Raw genomic sequence first — 24815 nt, forward strand, 5'->3', positions numbered from 1 at the left:
CTCTCTCTCTCTCTCTCTCTCTCTCTCTCCCTCCCTCCCTCCCTGCTTCCCCTCCCCCCGGCTACCACACACACGCACAAACAGGGGGGAGAGGGGAGGTGAGAAGGCGAGAGAGAGAGAGAGAGAGAGAGAGAGAGAGAGAGAGAGAGAGAGAGAGAGAGAGAAGAGAGAGAGAGAGAGGAGAGAGAGAGAGAGAGAGAGAGAGAGAGAGAGAGAGAGAGAGAGAGAGAGAGAGAGAGAGAGAGAGAGACTGAGACTCCCCGGCTCCCTCCCTCCCTCGCACACAGCGACTAGAGACGGACTGAGAGCAACGCGCAGGGAGAGAGACCACCGAGAACAGCCCCGCGCTCTCACACATACACTCACACTCTGCTCTCTTTCCTCTCCCCCCACCCCTCCTCCTACCACCCCCACCACTAACACCATCTCCTCCTCCTTCTCTCTGCAACAAGAAAAAAAAAAAAAAAAAAAAAAAAAAAAAAAAACATTTACAGGTATTTTTTTTTTTTTTTTTGGCGGATCCGCATATTTATTTATTTTTCCCCTAACAGTTTGTTTACAAGTATTAAAGTTGTAATTGGGAGCTGCCAAGACACATCTGGATTTGTGTTTCTTTGTGTTAGGGGGTGATGTGCAACTAATTAAAGGCAGACTGGCAGCGTCTGCAAATCCTAAGGCTCCCCAAATAAAAAGAGACTGGTAAGTGATTGTTCTTTCTTTTTCTCTGGCTTTTTTTTTTTTTTTTTTATAATGTTTGCTGTCCGCTGAGATTGTAAAAGTAGATTAATAATGCTGGACTCCAGCAATAAAAAGCGCCGCTGTATTAATTTATTAATTAATCTGCACCCGCCCCTCCTCCTGAATGTTAAATATGACCTTTGATCTCTATGTCTCTGGTAGACCAGACATGTAATATTAAGCATGTACAATTACATTGTTTAAAATTAAAACAGGATCATGAAGTACAGATGTCTGATTTGGGCTTTATGTTGGGCAGTAGTTATTTATGTGTTTTGTTTTGTTTTGAGGAAGAAAACAAAACAATAGCTATGGCTTAGGCACCTTTTTTTCTTCTTTTTTTGTGTGTGCTCTAGAGATGCATTGATTAAACAATAATGATCTGGATGGTAGGTACCATCCTTTTCTGCAGTTTCAGATGGCATTAAACCTTGAGGGAGAAAAGGGTGTCCGATGGCATAGGTGAGGAAAGCTTCTGTTTGGAAACACAATATTTCTTGAAAATAGGACATAACTTGATTTCTTTAATGGATCCAGATTAAAAGACTGAAATATTCACACATTTCCTTCTCTTTCCCCCAAAAGGATTGGTATAACTAGTTTTTTGGGTAACTATTATTATGGGCATAGTTAAAATTTCATTTGCAGAAAGAGAATCTATGTATATTCTTGGCAGGTTCCTTCTTTCCCCTCAATTCCCAGAACATTTAACCTGGAGCTTTTTTTGGGGGGGGGGCACCCTTTGTATTGCCCATAAACCTTTGAAAAGAGCAGTTTTCCTTGATGCTAAAATACTTAGGTGGTTTCTGGATGATTAGGAACTCTAAGTAATTGAAAGATTTATTCTACTTACTAATTCAGCCCTGAATGAGATGCCTTATCTTGAATTACTCTAACCCTAATGGAGATTTGTTTACACAAAATCTGTTTTTTTAGTATACATCAACAGTAGAACTTGAAGTTTTTGCACTGGTAAGTTGGCTATAAAGGGTTCATTAATCTAATTATAAACATAATTACAATAATTGATAACCATTTTGAACTGTGAATATTCAAAGCTGACACTGTACTTGGCCCCATTTATAAATACCAGAACTAAACATTTCTGGTTAACATCTAGGCTTCAGAAGATGCTATAAATAGATTTTCTGGTAAAGAATCTGGAAAAATCTGGAAACAAAAGAGATTATATTTTGTGTATATAATATACACTTTGTGTTTTTGTTTTTACTTCAAAAAAGCCTATAATGTACCTCCTTCCCTCTGTAGTAAACAACTAAAACCCCTTCTCAAGGCATAATAATGGCCTATAAGGATTCAAGTAGAAACAAAAACACTCAGTTTACATTTAACTTTCTTTTAAAAGAAAGAAAAAAAAAGGAAATTATTTTAATGGTTTTATCTTCAGCTAACCAGGACCTGAAATATTCCCTTCCCTCTTTAATCTGTGCATAAAGTCTTTCAATGTCTGCAGGAGATGCATTGGGGGGAAAAAATAATAAAGTCCCATTCAGTCTTCCTGTCTTTTTTGAAAGGAACAGAAGTCCTCATTGGGAATGACTGGGAATATTAGTCCTTATTGCAGTTGCAGACTCTTGGATCAAAGCTGTGAAATTGCCTGGCATACTATTATTTTTATCTGGTCTCGCTTTCTTTCTTTCTCTTCCTTTTTTTCTTTTTAAAGAAATAGAACACCACCCTTCTTAAACAACCCCCTCTCTCCTCCCCTACCCAATCTCATCACCAAATGGCTTGTACAATTGAGACCTGCCCTTGGTCCACTGAATTAAGTCCCTAACAGAGCCAGCTGAGCTGGGATTCAAACTAATAACCGTCAGACACAGAAGGACACTGTGGCAGCTGGTAGTTCCTTTTTTTCCCTGGCCTCTTTAGTTCATATTGTAGCTTAGTTCTCAGTTGTATTGTGTTTGCTTACAGTTTATCCGCTAAAGCATTGTAGATGTTCTCCGTACCTCATGTTAATTTCCTGTTCGTTTTCTCTTTAGAGCCATGGCTCCCCCGTTTTATAGCATTAGCAAATGTTCATACATTTCATAATGTTTAAATGCCCTCTGCTTATAGGTACTATCACCCTTAACGCCCCTCATTTGCATATCGTTAGTACTCCAAGTGTCCTCTTCTCTTGGCATTTGTAATCCCTTTCTTCCTTTTCTATCCTCGGGTATTCCTGGCTAGTAATTCATTTACCCGGGAGAATAGGGGGGTGGAGCTGCGGTGTGGTGGTGGTTGAGGTTGGGGTGGGGTGAGAGGACTTCTGAGGGAGGGCGAGTGGGGGAAAGAATGGGAGGTGTGGAAGTGTGTATGTGTATGTGTGTGGGGGGTCATCTATGATTGTCATGCAAACGAATTGGCAGGTGAATGTATGAGCACGTCTATGGATGTGGTGATTTATTTTTAATTCTTTCCTCCTGCATCTCGTTGGAATGACTTTCTTTATTTTAGTTGTAACAGTTGGAAGATAATGCAAAGGAAGACGCTGCCTGGAAATTTGCCGTCTGTGGATATGTGCCCCAGAGAGGAATAAAGCAACCCTTCACAGTCTCTCTTCCCAACCTCACCCCCCAAACTCGACCTATCTTCCCCTCCGAACCCGGCCTCACCCCAACACCAACCATCACTCCCTTCCCTCCTCCCCATCTCCCCCCCTTTCCCGCCCAGGTGTCGGACCAGGCGCCCCCCTCTTCCACCCTGCACCCCTTCTTTCCCCCCTGCACCATGAACACCAATGTCTGCGTGGAGCCAGGACCGAGTCCGGAAGCCCCGGGCTTGCCCAAGGAGAGCCACCTGCCCGAGGGCGCCCTCAACAGCCTTGTGGATTACAACTCGGAGATGGAGCGCTACCGCTCCTTTGCAACCTCCTTCTACAAGACCAACGGGGGCGCCTTTCCGCAGGCGGCCAAGATCGCGCGCATCACTACGCCGATCTTCCCCAGCAGCGCCGCCGCTGCCGCCGCCGCCGCCCGCATCGGCATGTCCCCCTGGAACTGCGACAACGCGGCCACCGCCGCCGCCGCCACCGCCATGCTCTGGGGCAGCGGCGGCGGCGGCGGGGGAGCAGCCGGGGGCGGCGGCGGAGCAGGAGCAGGAGCTGGAGGAGGCGGAGGTGGAGGTGGAGGCGGAGGCGGAGGAGGAGGAGGAGGGGGAGGAGGAGGAGGAGGAGGAGGGGGAGGAGGAGGAGGGGGCGGCGGCAGGAAATCCGCCGCCCCCTCCTCCTCCTCCTCCTCGTCCTCGTCCTCGTCCTCCTCCTCCTCCTCTTCCTCCTCCTCCATCCATCAGGGCAGCGGCGGCAGCAGCAGGACCAGCATGCACCATCGAAACGACTCCCAGAGGTTGGGCAAAGCTGGCTGCCCGCCAGAGCCGTCGTTGCAAATGGCAAATACTAATTTCCTCTCCACCTTATCCCCTGAACACTGCAGACCTTTGGCGGGGGAATGCATGAACAAGCTCAAATGCGGCGCTGCTGAAGCAGAGATAATGAATCTCCCTGAACGCGTGGGGACTTTTTCCGCTATCCCGGCTTTAGGGGGCATCTCATTACCTCCAGGGGTCATCGTCATGACAGCCCTTCACTCCCCCGCAGCAGCCTCAGCAGCCGTCACAGACAGTGCGTTTCAAATTGCCAATCTGGCAGACTGCCCGCAGAATCACTCCTCCTCCTCCTCCTCCTCCTCTGGAGGAGCTGGCGGAGCCAACCCGGCCAAGAAGAAGAGGAAAAGGTGTGGGGTCTGCGTGCCCTGCAAGAGGCTCATCAACTGTGGAGTCTGCAGCAGTTGCAGGAATCGCAAAACGGGACACCAGATCTGCAAATTTAGGAAATGTGAAGAGCTAAAGAAAAAACCTGGCACTTCACTAGAGGTCAGAGGAGATGATTTCTTGTTTCCCAGCCTCCCCCAGTCCCTTCTCACTCCCCTCCCCTCACCCCTTCAGGGCTTTTTGTCTAACTTCAAGATGCATTATCCCTTTTCTGAAGCTTCATTCAGGTTGTAAAATGCTATAAGTGAATGGAGGAAGGCACCATCTCTTCCCCCTTCCCCTCCCCAACCTGCATCTCGGATGGAACCACCCTCTACACGGGGAGGTCCCCCCCTTTTTTGCCTCTGGGGAAAAATGTAATTGGTCTGAAAGTCAGAAGTTTCACATTCATTATGGTTACAATTTTACCCAAGTGGTTTAAAGCCCCTCCCCTTATCGCTTTTGTCTTTCCTCCCAACCTACAATCTCTGCACAAGTTTGAACTCTTCACATCCTATACACTTCTGTATAGGCTCAGAATGACACATTGGTGACCTATTCTTCACCATTTCTGTATAGTAACACAAACATTTTTATGCATATAGATATGTGTTGAGGTGAAAAATAATATTACAAGAGATGAATGTTTGAACCAGAAATACCTGGATGCAAATGAAAATTCTCTTAAGAGTGTGTATGTGTGTATATATATATATATGTTTATTAACACACACACACACATACACATATATATATAAAAGCATATACACAAACATAAACACACACACGTACTTATTTTTCTAGCATGTCCTTAATCTTCCTCTGATTTATTTGCTATTTTAAAATAGATACATATAGCTTTTCTTAAGAAAAGGACAAAAGTGCAGAGATAGCTGAATACCTGCATTTTTAATGGGAAGCAGCTCAGAGTAAAGTAATATATTAGTTAATTTTAGGACAGCTGAATATAATGTTGTTCAGAAAGAATGTTTAGATTTAGTTTCACAAATTAATAGTTAGTAATATAAGAAAAAATGTTTCCTTTGGGTACTGCCTTTTGACTAAGTAACCATTTTGTGATGTTTTAAAATTCTATTAAAATAGGTAGGCAAAAGTTTCATTAGGATTTTGATCTGTGATATAATATCTTCTGCCTATATGTGCTCCAAAGAGATGATGTACAGTATATCCACAGAACTGTAAAATGAGATTTTCAAATTTGTTAAACATAAAACAACACGTTTGAAGGAATTTCAGGTGATATACTGAACAAAACAAAGTGGGGATGGGGACACAAAACCATAAGCAAAATGGTTTTGGAAGATACTTTTGGCAAAGGAAGACAAGCAAATAATTATTTAATTTTGTTGTTGAAATTACAGTGCTTCAAGTTAGATGTACATTTACACAGTGCTTATAAAATAGCTGGAGGAGTTTGCTCTAAATTAGAGAGGTGTGCAATTACAAATCGTCATCAGTAATGAATCCTTATATTCCTTTTTAAATGATCATTGCTTTGAAGGTGTTTTCTCTAGGAAGTATTATAGATGGGATTAAAAAAAATCAGAAGAAAAACCATCTTTTAGTTTGTGAAATACCAGCATGATAACAATTGGAAAAAAAATTAGGAATTTTGAATTGAAGAACACTTGTTTCTAAAATTCCATGTTTTACTGACATTATGACCTTATCATATTTATCAAATGCTTATACTTTTTTACCTTCTCCTATAAGAATGTATGTCCCAGGAAGTTTTTAATTTTAGCTTACTATATTCCATTTCCTTTAGCTCTCAGGTGGTAACATATATTTATACACATACATATATAACATATATATATATATATATTTCATCTATTCGCTTGACTTTTGTTTTTAGTCAATTGTGAGTTCACTTTTACTTAGAATTTCCAATAGCTATAGGCAATTAAAACAGCTAATAATGAGACTTCTCACTGGTGAACCACAATTAATAGGGAGCATGTGGCATGACTTCCTCTTCTTCACCTTTCTTGTGATGCATTAGCTACTAGCATTGCAATCTTTGGGTGATGTCAGTGAGCCTGAAAAATGAGTTAGTGAAACGCTATAGCCCACTGTTGCAAGATAGGGTATGACTCCTTGATTTTTTTTTCGTAAGAATGGTACTCTGGGTGAATCTTACTTATGAATTACCAGGTTTTTATTATCAATCTGTGGCTGGACAAGTATCTACATCTGAGAACGTTTTTATTTTTAAAATTTTATTGACTGAGTAGGATGTTCCATTAGCATTCAAAAGTGTTCAAGCATATTATGCTTGATGTTAAATTATTTTATCATGGTAGTTAGTAAAAACTATGCTTTTGTTAACCATGTGCATTTTTATAACCACTTGTTTCCTTTTTTCTTCTTGATAATTTGAAGGTAGATTTATCTAATTTCTACAACTATCTAAAGATGTAAGATGTTCTCTTGACTGCAAATTGCATCTATTTATTCAGAGAATGTACTATGGACCATAGATCATATCCTCAAAAGAAATTATTTAGTAAGAAAGAAAAAGTTTCTTAAATTGACCTAATTTCTATTTAGGTCATTTTTAAAGGAAAAAAAAAAACTAAGAAATGACAACATGTTTGCCCAAAGCACATGTATAAACAACACTGTTATGGATGGAAGGAAACCAACTGGAAACATGTTAGAATGACAAGGCTTACGGTACTAAACCAAAGTAACAGCAATGGTTGCAGGTGGGTTCAAAATCACCCTGCTGAACTGAGTTGCTTGTTTCTCAGTCCCCATAATTTATCATCTTCTTAGATGATGCTTTATATATTGATTAGATATTTTACTAAGGTAGAGATGTCAAATTCCACCATGGAGTTTTTCTGGGCCTTACTGGTCTAGTATTTAGGATTAGGTACAATGACTGGTTTCAAAGGAAGAATAAAAGTAAGCACCTAGATCAAACTTGATAGATAACAAGTAGATTGTGGTATCCCATTGGATAAATCTCTAGCTCTTATTCCTTCAGTTACTTCTTTCTTATTCACTTATTCTTATTCTGGTTTCCTGAAGAAATAATCATTCTCCAGGTTAGTAAATGGAATTTAAGACTGATTTACATTAATGCTGTCAGATTCCTTCCCTTTATTTTTAATGACATGCTTCCTTCCCAATATTCCTTTAAAAATTGCTTTCATCTTTTCCATGATTTTCCTTATTAAATTCACTTTAAAAGCATACCAATATGCTAGAAATTCTTTTGATAAATTATTATGATTTTCTATGTACAATGTATATAAAATAATAAAATAATTTCCTATGTTACTGTTTACTACATATTTGCATACATACTGTGTATTTATCTAATAATTTGCCAAATGTAGGCTTTATTCAAAATAATTAAGGTCAACTCTATTTATGTGCTTATTACATGCTATAGTTCTAAAACTTTCACTCTAAGTGATCAATATTAAGATCTTGGGTATTTTTCAATTATCATTAATTTATTCAGAGGAACTTATTTTAACTAGTTTACAGTAGTTTTAAACACTTCTTTATGAAGATAAAGATTGAGTTTTTAATATTCATTTCTTCACATTTCTATTAGTAAAATGTGACTAAATATGGTCTCATATGTACCAGAGAGTAAAGCTACCTCATAGGCAACCCCAGCCCCTAGATCCCTAAACATTATTCAGGTGACATGCTTGATCTCTGTGGGATAGCATTAGAGACCACACAGATTGGTTTCTGTCTCATTAGTTGATTTATGTAACTACATTAATAAGTAGCACCTCTAGAGGTTTCTTGTCTTCTTCCTTCCCCCATCCTTTCCTTGCTGAAAGTTACATTTCACAGTGTCAATATACAGTACTATTGTATAAAGAAATAAAATATTAAAAAGGATAGAAAGGCTAGTTGTAATAAACAGATTGAGAAGAAAGGGAAAAATCAGAGAAAAGGACAATCCTGTTCAGTTTCCTGAGCCTTTGTGAAGCAGAGAGACAATGTTGTTTTCTCAAGAAAGGGCCTGCATCTCAGGGACTCCATCCATTAAAGTCATAAAGTATTTCTCTTTTGTTAGGAATTTTGTTAGTTCATTTACATTGATCGTTGCTGGGTTCCCTAAATAGTTCAAGTCTTAAAAGCAGCAACAAAAATAGTTAACAATCTTTGTTAAAGACTTTCTAGTCTCCTCGGTCTGGGCCAACTCTCCTTATAGTTGCAAACTAAGCATATATTATACTGATGAAAAATACAAATGTATCAAAATATGTTCACAAAAGTATTTTTGTGATTTGAATAATCTTTTCACAGATTTACTTTTTTCACTTTTAAGATCTTTTGCACTAGAAATATTTCATGCTTTATAATGATCCATGATAAAGGTCAGTATTTTTTAGTATCATATCCTAAAGTCTTTATTTGAGAATGTGCTTCTAAATTGAAGGTTGAAGGAGAGGGGTATCAAACCATAGTACAATATTTAGATTTTATTTTAAGAACTTAAAATTTGGTCAACAAAACGTATTTAATTAGTTTTAGAAGGAATTACCAATAGGCAGTTCCCCATAAAATTCAAATGTATTATAAAGTGTCTTAAACATCTTAGTGCAATGATAAGACTTAAAACTGCAATAAAACTTTTGGGATATAAAATTTCTGCATAACATAAGATTTTTAAAAAACTGAGTATTTTTAATATTTTCTAAATTACCAATACATTCAAGTGAATTCCATTAAATGTTAGCAAATTTTTTTTTTTTAAGCATCCAGGAATGAGAAAATATAAACAATTAGCCATTTGTAAATATATTAAAACAATGCTAAACAGATCAAGCAATTTAACAAAAATTCCATGTTAAATTATTTGTTACTTTAATTTAAAAAGGAGAGGAGACTTCATAGAAGGATAATAGCAGTTTATATTTTAAGTATTTTAAAGAAGCAGTGAACAGTTTTGCAATATTCTTCTGCTTACCCCCATTTGTCTTTCATGTTTCTTAATTAGTGAATTACAAAAATAGTTAAGAACTGTAGTTCTCACTATTATTAGTTATATATTAGTTACTATAGTAATAACTATAGACTAACAAAGATTAGCAAAGTTTGGCTAGTTTGTAAATTATCTGGTTTAAATAATTCATTTAATGTATAAATTAACAATTGAAAAGTGTATATAAAGGGTAACTTTCAGTCATAGGAAAACTCTACCCTGATTAAAAAGCATATTAGTTCTTATACTAAGAATGCATTTTTATATAATTTCTCTTCTTTTTTTGGGGGGGGGGTGGAGGGTTACGTTGCATACTGAATAAAATAGTTTTCTTTTTTAAGTGATATGTAGCCAATCTGAGAGTGATGTGGTTGCTAGTGTTTTTTGAGTAGTCACTTTATATGGTCCAGATTAGTAATGTACAATATTCAAATAGATCAAAAAAGTATATACCATATCTACTATATGTTACCTTTAGGGAGGAGGGTTGTGAAAATCTGTATTATTGAGGGGATAGGAATTCAACTTAATTTTTTTAATTGCTTAAAGAAAATAAATATTTGTTCAGTTGTTGTGATATGTATAATCAATGTGATTTTGAGACATTCAGATATGAGTATAAAGATAACCATTGGACAAATTCACACTTTCTTTTAAGTTTAGTTTTCTCATTCTACTCTTGGCTACGTCATAGTTTTCCTTAGCTGAAAATCAAAAAACAAAAACAAAAAAACACTTTTTATATCTAAATGTGTGGCACAACCTATGATTCAAGACTTTCAAATTTCTAAAATAGTACAATATATTTTCACTTGTTTGGAAGTAAGAAAACCTTTGACTCAGGACTAGTAAATTTGGACACTTTTATCCAACCTCCCCCCGCCCCATACACATTATTTTGTTAAAAATAAACAATTGTGAGGCTCTCCTTTATCTAAGGTTTTGTCCCTTTCAGCATATTTAAATTTTTGTAGTCTAGGAATAATGCCTTGACATAAATGGTTTCACTTGACATTACACTGGGAGCTCAGGCTTCAGCATTTTGTTGACAGGTTTTTTTTTTTTTTTTTTAATTCTTCAGTCATATCTACTTCCATCAAGTGCAAACACCTGCCCTAAGTTGAATTATTCTGCAGGGTAATCTAAAGCCTCCCCCTTTTCAGCATCATATGTTTTCTGTTGTTTATTGAGTTATATACACCATACTTCAGATGCGACAGCCATTTAATAATGTTGAAGTCTTAGCTCTGCAGGGGCTAAAAAGATCCCAGCAGGCTTGTTAACTTCTACTCTTAAATATTATGGGAAATATTTTCTCCTCTGTGGAACTCCTAGGCTACCTCTTAATTTATTTCAACACTATAAAAATCTATAGCCAGGTATGCATTAAGCCTACTGCATTTTTGCAGTTTTCCAACTTCTTTATTTTTCATTATTTAACCAATCATTTTATCTTTTATGTAATATACAAAAGAAAGCAGCATGATCACCAAATTTTTTTTAAAACCTAAACCAAACATTTTTCTTTTGCTTTATATATATATATATATATATATATATATATATATATATATATATATATATATATATATATATATGTATATATATATATACATATATGTATATATATAGTTCATTCATACTTACATCACAAATTACTGAGAGTTTCTCAAAAAACTCAATTTTCTTCACAATTTTATGACATATTTTGAAATTTATTGTTAGGTCCATAACATCAAAATTCAGGCAATTATGCTAATAATTAAACTCATGACTTTGAGATAATCTAGGCTGATAGAGTCATTTTTGTTACTTAACTTTATTTGCCTGGATGACTGTATTATTACTCATTTTACTATTCAAGATATGTTGTGGGTCATTTGGAAAGAGTTAAATTCTAATTTGCTTTCACCTGTAATAGCAGATCATTGTTTTGACACTGAGCTGTTATCTGAATTCAATCCAAATAATCTTTCTCTCTGTTTTTAAAATTATTTAAGAAGTGAATTCATTTTTCTTATTATTTCTTGAATAATCTGCACAATTTTATCCTCCATCTCTATATTATATACACAAAACAACTAATGCTATGTATAATAAGAATTGAAAGATTTTAAGGAAAAGTATTTTGAGAAGAAACAATTTAGATGTTATGAGATGAAAGTGTTCTAAATAGAAAAGATCTGCCTCAAATGTATTCTGGAAAGATAGATTCTATTATTTTTTTCCCTAAAAAATACCCCAAACAAAAAAAAATGTTAGGATAGCTTGGCCAGTGAAAGGACTATAATGATAAAAGGATGAAGGATGTAAAGTTTGAGAGGTAAGAAAGAAAGTCCTTAGGAAAATTCTTAAAATATAAGAAAGTAGTTCTTAGTTGATTTTGGATCTGTCAAAAAGTCCTAGAAAATGTGAAGTAAATAAATAGTTTAACTCTGATGATAATGAGTCAATTAATATTTGGGATGCTGATTAAGGACATACTTGAAAAAGGCAGAGATGATGCTCAAACCAGGAAACCATGAAGGCAGGAGATGTAGAAGACTCTGCTCATAAAGAAAGTGAATTTATATTTAATTTTAGAAATGTGACAAGAAAGAAGGAAAATGTGGCACAAATTTACAATCAATATCTTTTTTGAAAGCATTAGGAGATGGGTGAAAATATACATTAATTCCATTAAATTCAGTAAGTATTAATTGAATGCCTAATATGTACCAAGCACTTTACTAGATATTGCAGCTAAAAATAAAAATATTATTTTCTTTCTTTGTATTGGAGGAAATAGAGTACATAAAGAAGTGATTTGGCTTTGTATACAAAGTAATAAGAATAATTTAAAACAGATCATTGGGAAACATAGTGAGCTGGCAAACTCCTTCCTCTTCCTTTTCCTCTCTTACTTTCCCTCTTCCCCTGTCCTTTCCCATATTTACATATGTATATTTTAGCCATGATGTGAGCTTAAATTTCTTCTTCATTTCTCATTATGGTAGTTATGGCTATGGTGATGATAGTCATCCAGACTTCTGAAGCATTACATAGAAAGTTGCCAAACTGTAACATGGTATCAGGTTCCGATATAAGAATCATCTATTTCAAAACTTATGTTTCAGATGGAACTGGGTAGATGTATAGGAACAAAACAACAAAGAAAAGAGATGAATTTGAAGAAAACAGTTCTCAAGGACATGCTCAAAAACAGAAAAGAAATTGATTGATTGATTGATCGATGATGGCTAAATAGACTAGTAAGTAAGCAAGTAGTATATGAAGAGAAAAGATATTGTGCCAGACAGTGTGCTAAGAAAAATAAGGTTAGCATGCTAATTTGCAATGCTGATACAAACTTGACTGAAGTCAAGATCTCATTTTTGGAAAGCTATGCTGAGGTAAGAAGAGTTGGAATGAATATCTTAAAATATTTGAAGATAATATAAATTTCATTGTCACAAAATGATTATTGATAGTGATGATGAATTTGATGTTGGAGAAAAAAACAGGAAAACTGGGTTGGGAAATGGGAAGTCCTTTGGGGAAAGGCTCTTGTATATGAGTTACAAGATTAGTGATGGCTTTGATGGAATGGAAGTAAGGGTAATAGAATGCTACATTGTTTGTGGTTGGAGAAAAAAAAATCAGAGGAATTGGCTATATCTTCAATTTCTGAATTCTGAAATGTTCTTTAGAACTGTAAAAGGGTGGAAATGAAAGTAAGTTAAAATAGTAAAGTAATGGTATATTCTTATTTCAAAGTCAAGGCACTATGTCCATCTGAAATTCAGTAAGGTGTCTGCTTTAGACCCATTTTAAGAGTTGGAGTTTTAGCTTCCTTGAACAAATGTTTACTGTTTCATATAGCTGAAGCTTTTCCTTCATGATACTTCAATCATAACAGCTTGTGTATCTAATCCTCCACCCCAAGAGGAGAAGACAATTCTAAAATTCATTCATTCAAATAATAGGAGATTTGGTAAATTTTAATATGCATTTAAAAAGTCCTTTGATTCTTTGCTATCTTCATTGAATGGATTTGTTTTGATATCTGGGAAGGAAAACCAGACTATTTTGATCTGTGTATGGAAAGAAAAAGAATAGGAGTGTTATGAAAGTAACTATCCTTTAAAAATATATAGCGAGAAAAACAGAAAATGAGAGAGACAGAGACATAGAGATAGACACACACATAGCAGTGCAGAGTTAGGTAAAGGTAGGAACTCTAGAGCATGTAATAGTATTGGTTTTAATGGAATCAGGAATAAGGAGTAGAAGAAGAAAAGAATAAGTTAGGATTGCCATAGTTTTAAAAAAAATACAGAAAGAAATATATTAGCATATTTTGTCTTAAGGTCACCATCTTGGATCTAATCCTAATTAATTAAGAAATGACAAGATATGAATATTTCATTGGACTCATGGGAAGCTTTGGTGGTCATTACTGAGAAGCTTGATAAAAAAAAGTCAGTGATATTCAGCACATGATTCTTCTTGTAAATATGTATATATTTATGTGTGTATGTGTATATAGTAATTGGAAATAGAATTAGAGGGCAAATAAATATACTAGGGTTTTGTTTTTTTTTTAAGGAAATTGATTCTCAGGTTTAAAATGAAGTTCCATATGGTGTGGGATTAATTTCCATTCCAAGGTAATGATAATTTGTCTTTTGCTAGAGATAATCTGATTGACAATATTTCTGAAATATTGGCAAAATTACTAATTGGCTAAGAGAAATACAAGAAAAAAATAAACGAAAGTATTGCTAAGGAAAAACCCCTGATAAACTTTTTTTATATTATTACACAGTAGGTCCTACATACTGAAGCAAGGAGAAGATTAAGGTTCAAATTCTGATGGTCACTTACTATTTGTATGATCTTGGTTAAGTCCCTTTCCTCTCTGAATCTTAGTTTAGTTTAGTTTAGTTTTTTGCTGAGGCAGTTGGGGTTAAGTGATTTGTCCAGGGTCACGCAGTTAGATAGTTAAGTGTCTGAGCCCAGATTTGAACTCAGGTCGTCCTGACTTCAGGGCTGGTACGCTATCTATCCACTGTGCTATCTAGCTGCTCTTGAATCTTAGTTTTGGATTTAAAATTAGGGATAGGATTAAATGATTTCAAAAGCACCTTCTCTGATTTTATGAAATAAATTTCAGTGATTATATATATATATATATATATATATATATGGCTATTAGTATAAAAAACTGACAAGCATTCCAACTCTATTAGAGAGAACACAACTCCATTGGGCTAGCCACATTGTTCAAATGTCAAAAAATATATATTATGAGAACTCACACAGGACAAATACTCATAAGGTGGTCAGAAAAAGCAATACTAGGATGCTCTCAAGGTATCTCTTAAGAAATTTAGAATAGATTATATGACATGGGAGACACTGGCACAGGACTGCCTAGCATGGTGTGCCCTCATCAAAGAAGGTGCTATGCTCTATGAGCAAAGCAGCATTGAATTATTCTAAAGGAAATTTGAAATATGCAAAATTAGAGAAGCTACTTGAAATGTTCATATGGACTATTTGTGTCTGAGCTGTGGCAGAGCATTCCAGGCTCCTGTTAGTCTGACATGCTATGACTTGGCTCTAGCATAGTTATGCCATCTTCTTCCTCTTTGAAAATGAAGAACAACAACAAAACCATGAAATTCATTTTGTTTTCTCAGTTACATTAAATATGAACGTTTAAGAAAGGAGATGATTTAAAAACAATAGCAGCAACAACAATATTCTTATTAGTAAAGCCTTGAAAACTTGTACTGACCCAAAGATATGATAGGAAAGAGATTGTAATAGTAACATATAATAGCCTATGTTTCTCTTTAATGATTAAGGGTTTACAAATATAAAAATAACTCCATGTAGAAAGATAACTTCCTCTTTAATTTTTATAAGAATTATTTTATAATTGTAGATTAATAGAGAAAGAAGGGCTAAATAACTAGCTGTAATTGTCATAAAGCTAAGTTGGTTTCCCCCTCTTCTCCTTGTCTCCTTTTAGTTGAGATAGTTTGGAAAAATAATATGATTTAAACTGAAAGACAGTATAACACAGTGATTACAATACAATAGCCTTGAATAAGTCACTCAATCTTTCTGAACTGAAGTTTCCTCATCTGTTAAAAATACCTAACTCAGAATTGCTAATATATTAGAGATGTAAGGCATTTTGGAAATTTAAAAATGTTAACTTAAATATCACTTATGATGACACTATGACGATTATGGATCAAATCAACAAGTATTTATTAAGCACTCGTTATGTGCCAGGAATTATGCTCAGCCACAGGAATACAAAGAAATACAAAAAAAAAACCTTTTCTCTCAAGGAGCTCAAATGGAAACCTAAAATTTGAGTTATTAAGTAGCAATTGGGAAAATATGCTTTAAAAGCAGCATAGACTACTTAGAACTGCAGTTTTTGTATTAATATATTAATAGTGGTGTCCACTTAGATAACACATTGCTTAGAAGGAATTCTTAACTCCCCTTGATGATAAATAAAAAGTCAATAGTTTTTGGCTTCTTCAGGGATATGTCTTTCTTAGCAATATCTCAGTGATGAAAAACTTTGACAACTAAATTTCATTGAGTGCCTATTTGTAAAATTCTATATAATAACAATGAACTCCTATGTAGTGCTTTAAGGTTCCCAAATCCTTTTTCTCATAACAATCCTGTGAGGGGGATATGATTTCATGACAGCTTATTATTAGCACAATCTGGATTCAAATACAGGCTTCCTAAGTCTTTCCTAGGCCAGGATTTTTTTCACTGTGCCAAATAAGATGAGATTTTTGTTTGATGCTATTTTTTGTAACACTTGGAATTAGGAAATGGACCTATTGATTTCCTTTGTTATCAAGACTTACTATTAAGATTATTGCTTCTAAGAATTCAGAATACCTTTTTAAGGCAAAGAGGGAACAAATGACTTGCCCACAGTCATAAAGTCACTAGTTGTCAGAGGCAGGGCTTGAACCAGGTGTCTGAAGCCAGTGCTGTGTTCACTACAGCACATTCCCTCTCCGAAGTTAAAGAAAATAAATTTGCCCCTAGCTTAGGTTCAATCATATTTTTTTCCCTCTGAATTTTATTCATAAGTTTTTCCATCACTGACCTACTGGTCAGGTTAGCCTTTCCCCCTATCAGTAAGTGCCTTTAGATATATATGTTTGTTCCTTTCTCCATTAAAAACAATTGGGGAAGTTTTCAAACCCACTATTTCAAACAAAAAATAAATCACTAAGCAGCATAGTCATGACAAGTTTGTTGGTTACTTTTCAGAAACCGATTAATTTTATATTTACGCATAATATTCCTATATTCAGAAAGAATTACTGTAGTGGCTTTGAGAAGAGACAGAATTATTGAACTAGGCAAATAAAAGATACAGAAAAAAGTACATATAAAAATATAAATCTTACAGCCATTCTCAACAGGGTTGCATTGCTTTTAGCAATCCTTTTATCTTGGTTTGTTTGGGACAGAAAGGTTTATTTCAATTAAAAAAAAAGATTGCGTCATACTGTTATTACTTTTAAACAATTGTAGGAAACCTTATTTTGGGGGGAAAGCAATCTTTTTTAAAGTTTTAAAAATTTTAATTTATTTTTAAATAAATTTCAAGATTTAAACTTAAGATTTTAAAAAATCATTATTGCTCTTTCCAATAGGAATATATGAATGTATGTGTGTGTGTGTGTGTGTGTGTGTGTGTGTGTGTGTGTGTGCATGTGCTGGCAAATTGTAATTTATTTTCATAGGTTTTCTTCCTTCCTTCTTACCTTTCTACCTTCCTTCCTTCCTTCCTTCCTCCCTGCTTTCCTTCTTTGCACCTCCTTCTCTTTCTCCTCTTTCTCCTCCTTCTTCTCCTTCTTTTCCTCCTCCTCCTTCTTCCTCTCTTTCTTTCTTTCTTTTTTTTCTTTCTTTCCCCAGTGCTTTTCCCATAGAAGGTGCTTTTTTCATACCTCTAGTAAAATCAACAGAAAATAAGAAACACTTCCATATTAGAGAAAGAAAGAGAAAAGGAAGAAAGAAAGAAGAAAAAGAAAGAAAGGAAGGAAGGAAGGAAGGGAGGAAGGGAGGAAGAGAAGAAAGGGGTTTATATGATATTGATGAGCATAATTATTAATTTTTTAAATTTGTTTTTATAGTAATTTATGTCACAGCATATCATTTGGAGCAAACTTTATATAGTTTCCCATTTGTTTTCTTCAGTTTTGTCTAACACTCACTTGGTTTCATAATACAAAATAGTTCAGCATTCAATGTTGATATTAAATGTGTGCCACAATTTCTAACTTGTGAGAGGCAATTATCTGTCTATCTACCTATTTCTGTGATTATAGACAAAATGTTTAATTGTTTTTCTTAATTAGAAGTAAATAATATCACTCTCCATGATTTTAATAATCACTTTCTCTATTAAGCTTAAGCATATTAAGGCCCTATTTTCCTTTGTAGGAAGAAAGGTAAATAAGCATAGAGCATGTGGACTATATGAATAAAATCAGCCCAAAGTTTTAGGAAGAGGGCTGGACCTAGAGTCATTAGAAATCTTGCTCACAACTTAGCTATGTGTCTGTAGTGGATCACAAATTCTCTTAGCTGCATTTTCCTCATCTGTAAAATGAAAAGTTTTAGTGTTTCGTTGAACATCAGATGAGTTAATCTTGTTACAAAATGCTTTACCAATCTTAAAGCACTATATAAATACTAGTTGTTATATTATTATCAAAGATAAAGGACAATATGTTGTGGTTATTTTACTTATCGTTGATATTTATTTATAGAACTTTTTTTTAGATTGTCCACTGGAGTAGTTTTGCACATTTCAAAGCAATTCCCTGCTATTAACTGCATGTGTAACCTTTGACAGTAATAATGGGAATGATTACATATTCCTGTAATGTTTTCAGCTTTACAAAGCACTTTACTTACAAAAAACCTGAGAAGAATACTTGATTCTAGGGTTCTGAGTACCTAACTTGTGCAAGATCACACAGCAAAGACCACAGGCAAATGAATTCCCTGATTACAATATAGATCCCTTTTGTTAAATGAATTAGGTTGTAGGACCAGGTCTATTGTAGGATTATGTATTTAAATTGCCAACTAGTCCAACATCATTACTTTACTGCTGGGGAAGCTCATGCTTTCCTAATGTAACAGAAGCAGGATTTGAATCCGTTCCCTTTAATTCCAAATCCATTGTCCTTTCCATTATATCATACTTTCTTTCAATTCTAAATCACTGGATCTTTAAAAACTGTGACCTGATTGATTCTTGTTTGAAAGAAATGACTAAATTTTCAGTTAAGTATTGCAATAGTGTTACCATTCCTTTGCTTATACATGAACTTATCTCTATCTTCACACACACACACACACACACACACACACACACACACAAGGAGTTGAATTGAATCTGCTACATTTTTTAATAGATCTGCTACACTTTTGGTGAGACTAGCTTTAAGTAGATCAGGATATATCAGGATATATATACATATATATATATATATATCCTGATCTTTATTTATAATGATAGTTAGCTACATATATAACCAATTAAATCTGTACATTAACTTCAAGAATTACTTGTATCAGAAAACAAATTTGTTTCACATGACCATTTTGGAGGCACAAAAAGGGAAAAATTGAGGTTAAACCATTGGCTGGTAAAATATTTTCAAAAAATCTTTTTAGTTTTAAATAGTTTAGTTAGATATTTCTTGATGACTAAAGAGATAGGTGGAAAAAGATTTTTCTCTGATCTAGGTCTATGGTGTTAGGAAGAGAGATGTAGGGAGGAGGGTAAATAAATATAAAATTAACATGGTTTTAAAATTTTGTCTTTCCTTTTGAAAAGAAATGTTTTTTCCCGTTAAAGTTAGCCAACAAAGAATAAAGAAGACACTTTTCAGATTGAAGAGCATTTCAAATAAGGTTCATGTTGGACTAAGATCTCTAGAACACTTTTTTAATATCACTCATTAGAAGAAGCTAGGGCTACAGGTTTCTTAACATGTCTTGTGGGAAACAGTATCCTGTTTGTCAAGATTTGTACCTGTATGAGCACTGAAGGCTGCCTTAGACAATGTTGATCAATTCCAATTCTATTCTTTACCTACTCTCCCCCTTAACTTCCAGGGGAATCTGGCTTCCCTGTCACTCAGGATAATGATTTCCAGCAAGCATAACAGAGATTCAGAAACTCAGTGTAATCTCCTCAAGAGTTTGATTCCCCAGCTGTGACTCAAATTTATATCACCAGAAGGTAGATATATGGTCATTGCACTGAAGCCCCTCTCTTATGGTGTTTAGCCATTGAACTGGTTGAAAGGATATTTTTCTAATGAAAATAGCTTCACCCATTGTGATCTCAAAATTCCCATAAATTATGAATGGTCTTAACTGAACCATCTGTGAAAAAAAATGCACTAGCTCATATACCAAGGCTTTAAAGAAGTCAGTGCAGGCTGGAATAAAATTGGACAGTGGGTTTAATAATACATTGATTAATTTTTAGTCTGTCTTTACTTTCTATTGCTAATTTGTGTGGCTTTCAGGGGAATTTTGGCTTGAGAGGAAAGCTGTAATTTTTCTTTCTGCATTCTCTGAATATGGTAAAACACAAAGTGGCAGATGAAAATAGACATGGGGAGGAGAACAAATGCAGTGTTGTTCAGTATGGATGAGGTCAATGCACATCTGATGGGCAGGATGAATTTTTTGGGGAGGGAATTTTACAGATTTAAATAAATAATTTAAAGACACAAAAAACATGGATTAATTATTTACAGGCATCATTGGCTTATTATCTACATTAAGCTGATTTGGTTTTTCCTATGTTATTAAAGAAGAGTTGGTTGGCCCTTTTAGAAGGAGAGATTTTTTTTTAAGCATCTTTGCCCTTCAAAACTATTATTTTATTTTTTTAATGATAGTTTTTTATTTTTTCATTTTTTATTATTATAACTTTTTATTGACAGAACATATGTATTGGTAATTTTTTTACAACATTATCCCTTGTACTCACTTCTGTTCCAGCTTTTCCCTTCCCTCCCTCCACCCGCACCCTAGATAGCAGGCAGTCTTATAATGTTAAATGTGTTATAGTATATCCTAGATACAATATATGTGTGCAGAACCGTACAGTTCTTTTGTTGCACAAGAAGAATTGAATTCAGAAGGTAAAAATAACCTGGGAAGAAAAACAAAAAATGCACACAGTTCACATTCATTTCCCAGTGTTCCTTCCCTGCGTGTAGGTGATTCTATCCATCATAGATCACTTGGAACTGAATTAGATTTTCTCTTTGTTGAAGATAACCACTCCTATCAGAATACATTCTCATACAGTATTGTTGAAATATATAATGATCTCCTGGTTCTGATCATTTCACTCAGCCTCATTTCATGTAAGACTTTCCAAGCCTCTCTGTATTCATCCTGCTGGTCATTTCTTCAGAACAATAATATTCCATAACATTCATATACCACAATTTACCCAATCATTCTCCATTCTCCAATTGATGATTGATCCAAATGATCAATATCCATTCATTTTCCAGTTCCTAGGCACTACAAAAAGGGCTGCCACAAATATTTTTGCACATGTGCATCCCATGCTCTCCTTTCTGATATTTTTAGGATGCAGAACCAGTAGAGATGTTACTGGATGGTATGCAAGTTTGATAGCACTTTGGACATAGTTCCAAATAGCTCTGCTAAATGGTTGGATCAGTTCAAAACTTTCCTTACAATGCATTAGTGTCCCAGTTTTCCCACATCTTCTCCAACATTCATCATTATTTTTTCCTGTCATCTTAGCCAATCTGACAAGTGTGTAGTGGTATCTCAGAGTTGTCTTAATTTTCATTTCTTTGACCAATAGTAATTTGGAACACCCTTTCATATGGGTAGAAATAGTTTCAATTTCGTCATCTGAAAATTGTCTGTTCATATCCTTTGACCATTTATCAATTGGAGAATGGCTTGATTACTTATAAATTAGAGTCAATTCTCTATATATTTTGGAAATGAGGCATTTATCAGAACCTTTAACTGTAAAAATCAAAACTATTATTTTAAATATTTAAAGATCTAATTGACCTTTTGATCAGGCATTGTATCTTCATTTCCAGCTGATATAACTAAATTTGACAAAGTTAATTCAGCCTAATGTTTCAAGAAAGTCAATAAAAGCTAATATAATTCCAGTTAGTAAAAAACATATATATGGCTGTTTTGAATAAGGAATGCATATATATTTAATAAGAAACTAAAATTTAATTAATCATTCTGTTGAGATGAGTTTTCATGTGATTTATATATTCAGTTACAAGATACTATTTCAGAAATCTTAACCCCTTTAACTTCTTCTTTATGAAATATATGTATCTGCATATATATGTATCTATCTGTATGTTTCTCTATCTGTAAAACTATTAGACCTCACCATTAGAAACCATCTTTTGTCTTATAAGATAAACCATCTTATATCCTATAAGACTGGTGAACAAGTGAGCAAGATCAACTTTTTTCATTTTGAGTTGGATTGACTTTTCTTTCATTTTCTCCTAGAAAACATGCACATATGTATGTATATCATAATACTTAATGTAAAAGAGACCACACATAATCAAAAGTACACACATTATACACAAAAGTACACACATGGTATTTTAGCCACACACACACACACACACACACACATATATACGTATGTGTGTGGGGCTGTGGAGGTGTGTATCAATCTATCTATTCATCTATCCACATATTCTTGCACAGATTTCTCTTTAGCTCAGACAGGTGACTTCAATGGTACAAATCCTGGTGTGGAGACTCTCTCTACCAATACAGGTGATGTACTTAACTCTCATAAGTAACATAGTTCCCAGCCATTGAGAAGTGAAATGACTTGTCCATACATTATTAGTGGCATTATTAGAGACAAGACTTTCACTCAGATCACCCCATCCCCAAGGTAGACTTTTTCTCTATCTGCTTCCCTCTATTGGCTCTTAATCACATATAGGCAAGCACATGAGCACACATACACACACACACATATGCACCCATATATACTCCCCACACATAAAACGTGGTAAGGATTATAAAAAGGATTATAGTGATATACTGTCTTGTGTGTTAAGTTATAAATGAAAATTCTGCAGTTTATATTATGTTTATGCAAGATAAAAACTCATGGTAATTTTAAGTTAATGCTACAGGATTTATTAAACTCAATATTTTCAGAGCATGGGGAGTGAGAAAGAATGTTTTCAAATTCTGGTGATATAACCAATTCAATTTAATCCGTGATGCTATTCAAAGAATAATTGACAATTATTTAACAAGAGAATCTCCTCTATTTCTAAGCCCCCTTTTTAATGTACATTAAATTAAATACTTTGATAATGAGGATTAAGTTTATTCCTTCAATACCCTTTTTTTTTTCTTTACCTTTGGTGTTTAGAAATCGCCTTTGCTGCATGTGAACAATGTGAATGGAGTTCAGAACCCTTACACTTGCACCACAACCAGCACTTTACAAAGTTGCTGGAATACGTACGAAACATTTAGGAATCTTCCTCTAGTAGGTGAATATTTTTGGTGCATGCTTTAGTAGTCTTTTGGAAAATATTTGTTGTCTTTTCTTAAAACAGTATGAAAGGATGGTATATTCCCTTCAGTATCAATGAATGACTTCAGTTTTATTTTCTTCTAATGTTTGAGATTTAGCAGTTTATATTTATTTTTTCTGAAGACAAACGTATAAGATTTTCTTGGTCTAGGGATCTCCCAAGCAAGAAAGGTCTCCCCATCAATTTGGGCCAACATTTTGTTTCATAGAGTCTTAAGAGGTTTGATTAATGCAACCTTTTTTAGAAAGTCATTCAACCAGTGTATGTCAGAAGTGGGACCTGAACCCAGATCTTTCTCACTTCAAGGCCTGATCTTTATTTGCTAGTCAGTGATGAATCCCTTATGTTTCCAATGATGAATCCCTTATGTTTCCAAAGATCTTAAAATATAGATCCTCTTAAGAATGCTGATATTTTAGTTTCTTCATAATTCTCAGTAGTTTATATATAGCATTGTACTAAATATGTACTAATTGAAATTGTATTCAAATGCAATGACAGTGGTTGTCATTGCACCTTCAAAATGAAGAGCTAGCTTAACTAGATCCTAAAAGTACACTTTACCTGGGTAGAATATGCATTTAGTATATCTGAACAGAAACATATTTTAGAACTATTTTAGAAATGATGTTTCCTTCATCAACATCAATTATTGAAATGTTTACCTTTATAGCTGAATTAATATCAGGTATTTTTTTGAGTGAGGATGTTTTTGGACCAAATAAAATTTTAAAAAAAATAGTTGATTTTGTGAATGTTTCCATAGGCAACTAAACATGCAATATTTTTGCATGGGATTCTCATTTATCTCATTGACTCTGAAATGAGGTCCAAAGCTGCTTTAATCTTTTAAATTACAATAAGATATAAGTAGTAAAACAGGCCAGCATAGAAAGTTAAACAGTGCAGGTCTGTCAAGTAATAGTATTGTTTTTTCATTGTCTTTGTCATGCTTGAAGTAAGATGATGCTCACATTAATATGGTATAATTTTCCTGTAAGCCATTACAGAAGACAGGCTCTAGCCTGCCACTGGCTATTCAGTAATCCTGACCAAAGTCAAATATACAGGGTCATTCCCTCTCTCTTCACTACCCTGAATATTACTTGCTATATTTTTTAAGGCATTCCCTAGAATTTTTTTCATACCACTGTTAATATATTTAAGTTTATCTTGTTCTGTAAAGTAGGAAAAAGTCAGCATTCTGATTTTTTAAATGTTCCAAGATGACATTTTTTAAATTAAATGTTATAATTCACTATATATGTGTGTATACATATGTGTGTATATACATATATACACACATAGAAAAACACACATGCACACATATATGGCTGAAGTATAAAGAAAAAAAATTCTCATTTTGTATTGCCTTAGAAGGAAAGCTTAACTTGTTTTCTTGCTTTTTTTTTTTTTATAGAGAACACCTGTTCCCAGCGCTGAAGCATTCCGATGGTTCTTTTAAAGGTGTAGTGTATCTTATTTTCAAGGCAGTCGGAAGTGAATGGCAAACTAAAGTCTTGTTTTAAGAAACTGCTTAGTCCACCACTGAAGAAAATAATCAGATACTTTTTTTTTTCATTTTATGTATAGGGGTTTCCTCAAAAACAAACCACAAACATAAATAAATCTGGGAGTTTGGGAATTGGCCAGGCAATATTCTGATT

The 24815-nt window shown here is 34.6% G+C and overlaps 1 protein-coding gene across 1 annotated transcript; it reads left to right on the forward strand.

Moving 5' to 3' along the window:
- The first annotated feature begins 503 nt into the window (after positions 1–503).
- CXXC4 (CXXC finger protein 4) lies at positions 504–24797 on the forward strand. The gene is made up of 5 exons (XM_051967448.1): positions 504–699; positions 3202–3796; positions 3869–4614; positions 22980–23099; positions 24569–24797. Exons 2-5 carry the CDS (start codon positions 3475–3477, stop codon positions 24611–24613), a joined length of 1233 nt encoding a protein of 410 aa, XP_051823408.1. The 5' UTR covers positions 504–699; positions 3202–3474; the 3' UTR covers positions 24614–24797.
- The last annotated feature ends 18 nt before the right edge of the window (positions 24798–24815 follow it).

The sequence above is a fragment of the Antechinus flavipes genome, chromosome 6 (assembly GCF_016432865.1).
Source record: "Antechinus flavipes isolate AdamAnt ecotype Samford, QLD, Australia chromosome 6, AdamAnt_v2, whole genome shotgun sequence".
Classification (NCBI taxonomy): domain Eukaryota; kingdom Metazoa; phylum Chordata; class Mammalia; order Dasyuromorphia; family Dasyuridae; genus Antechinus; species Antechinus flavipes.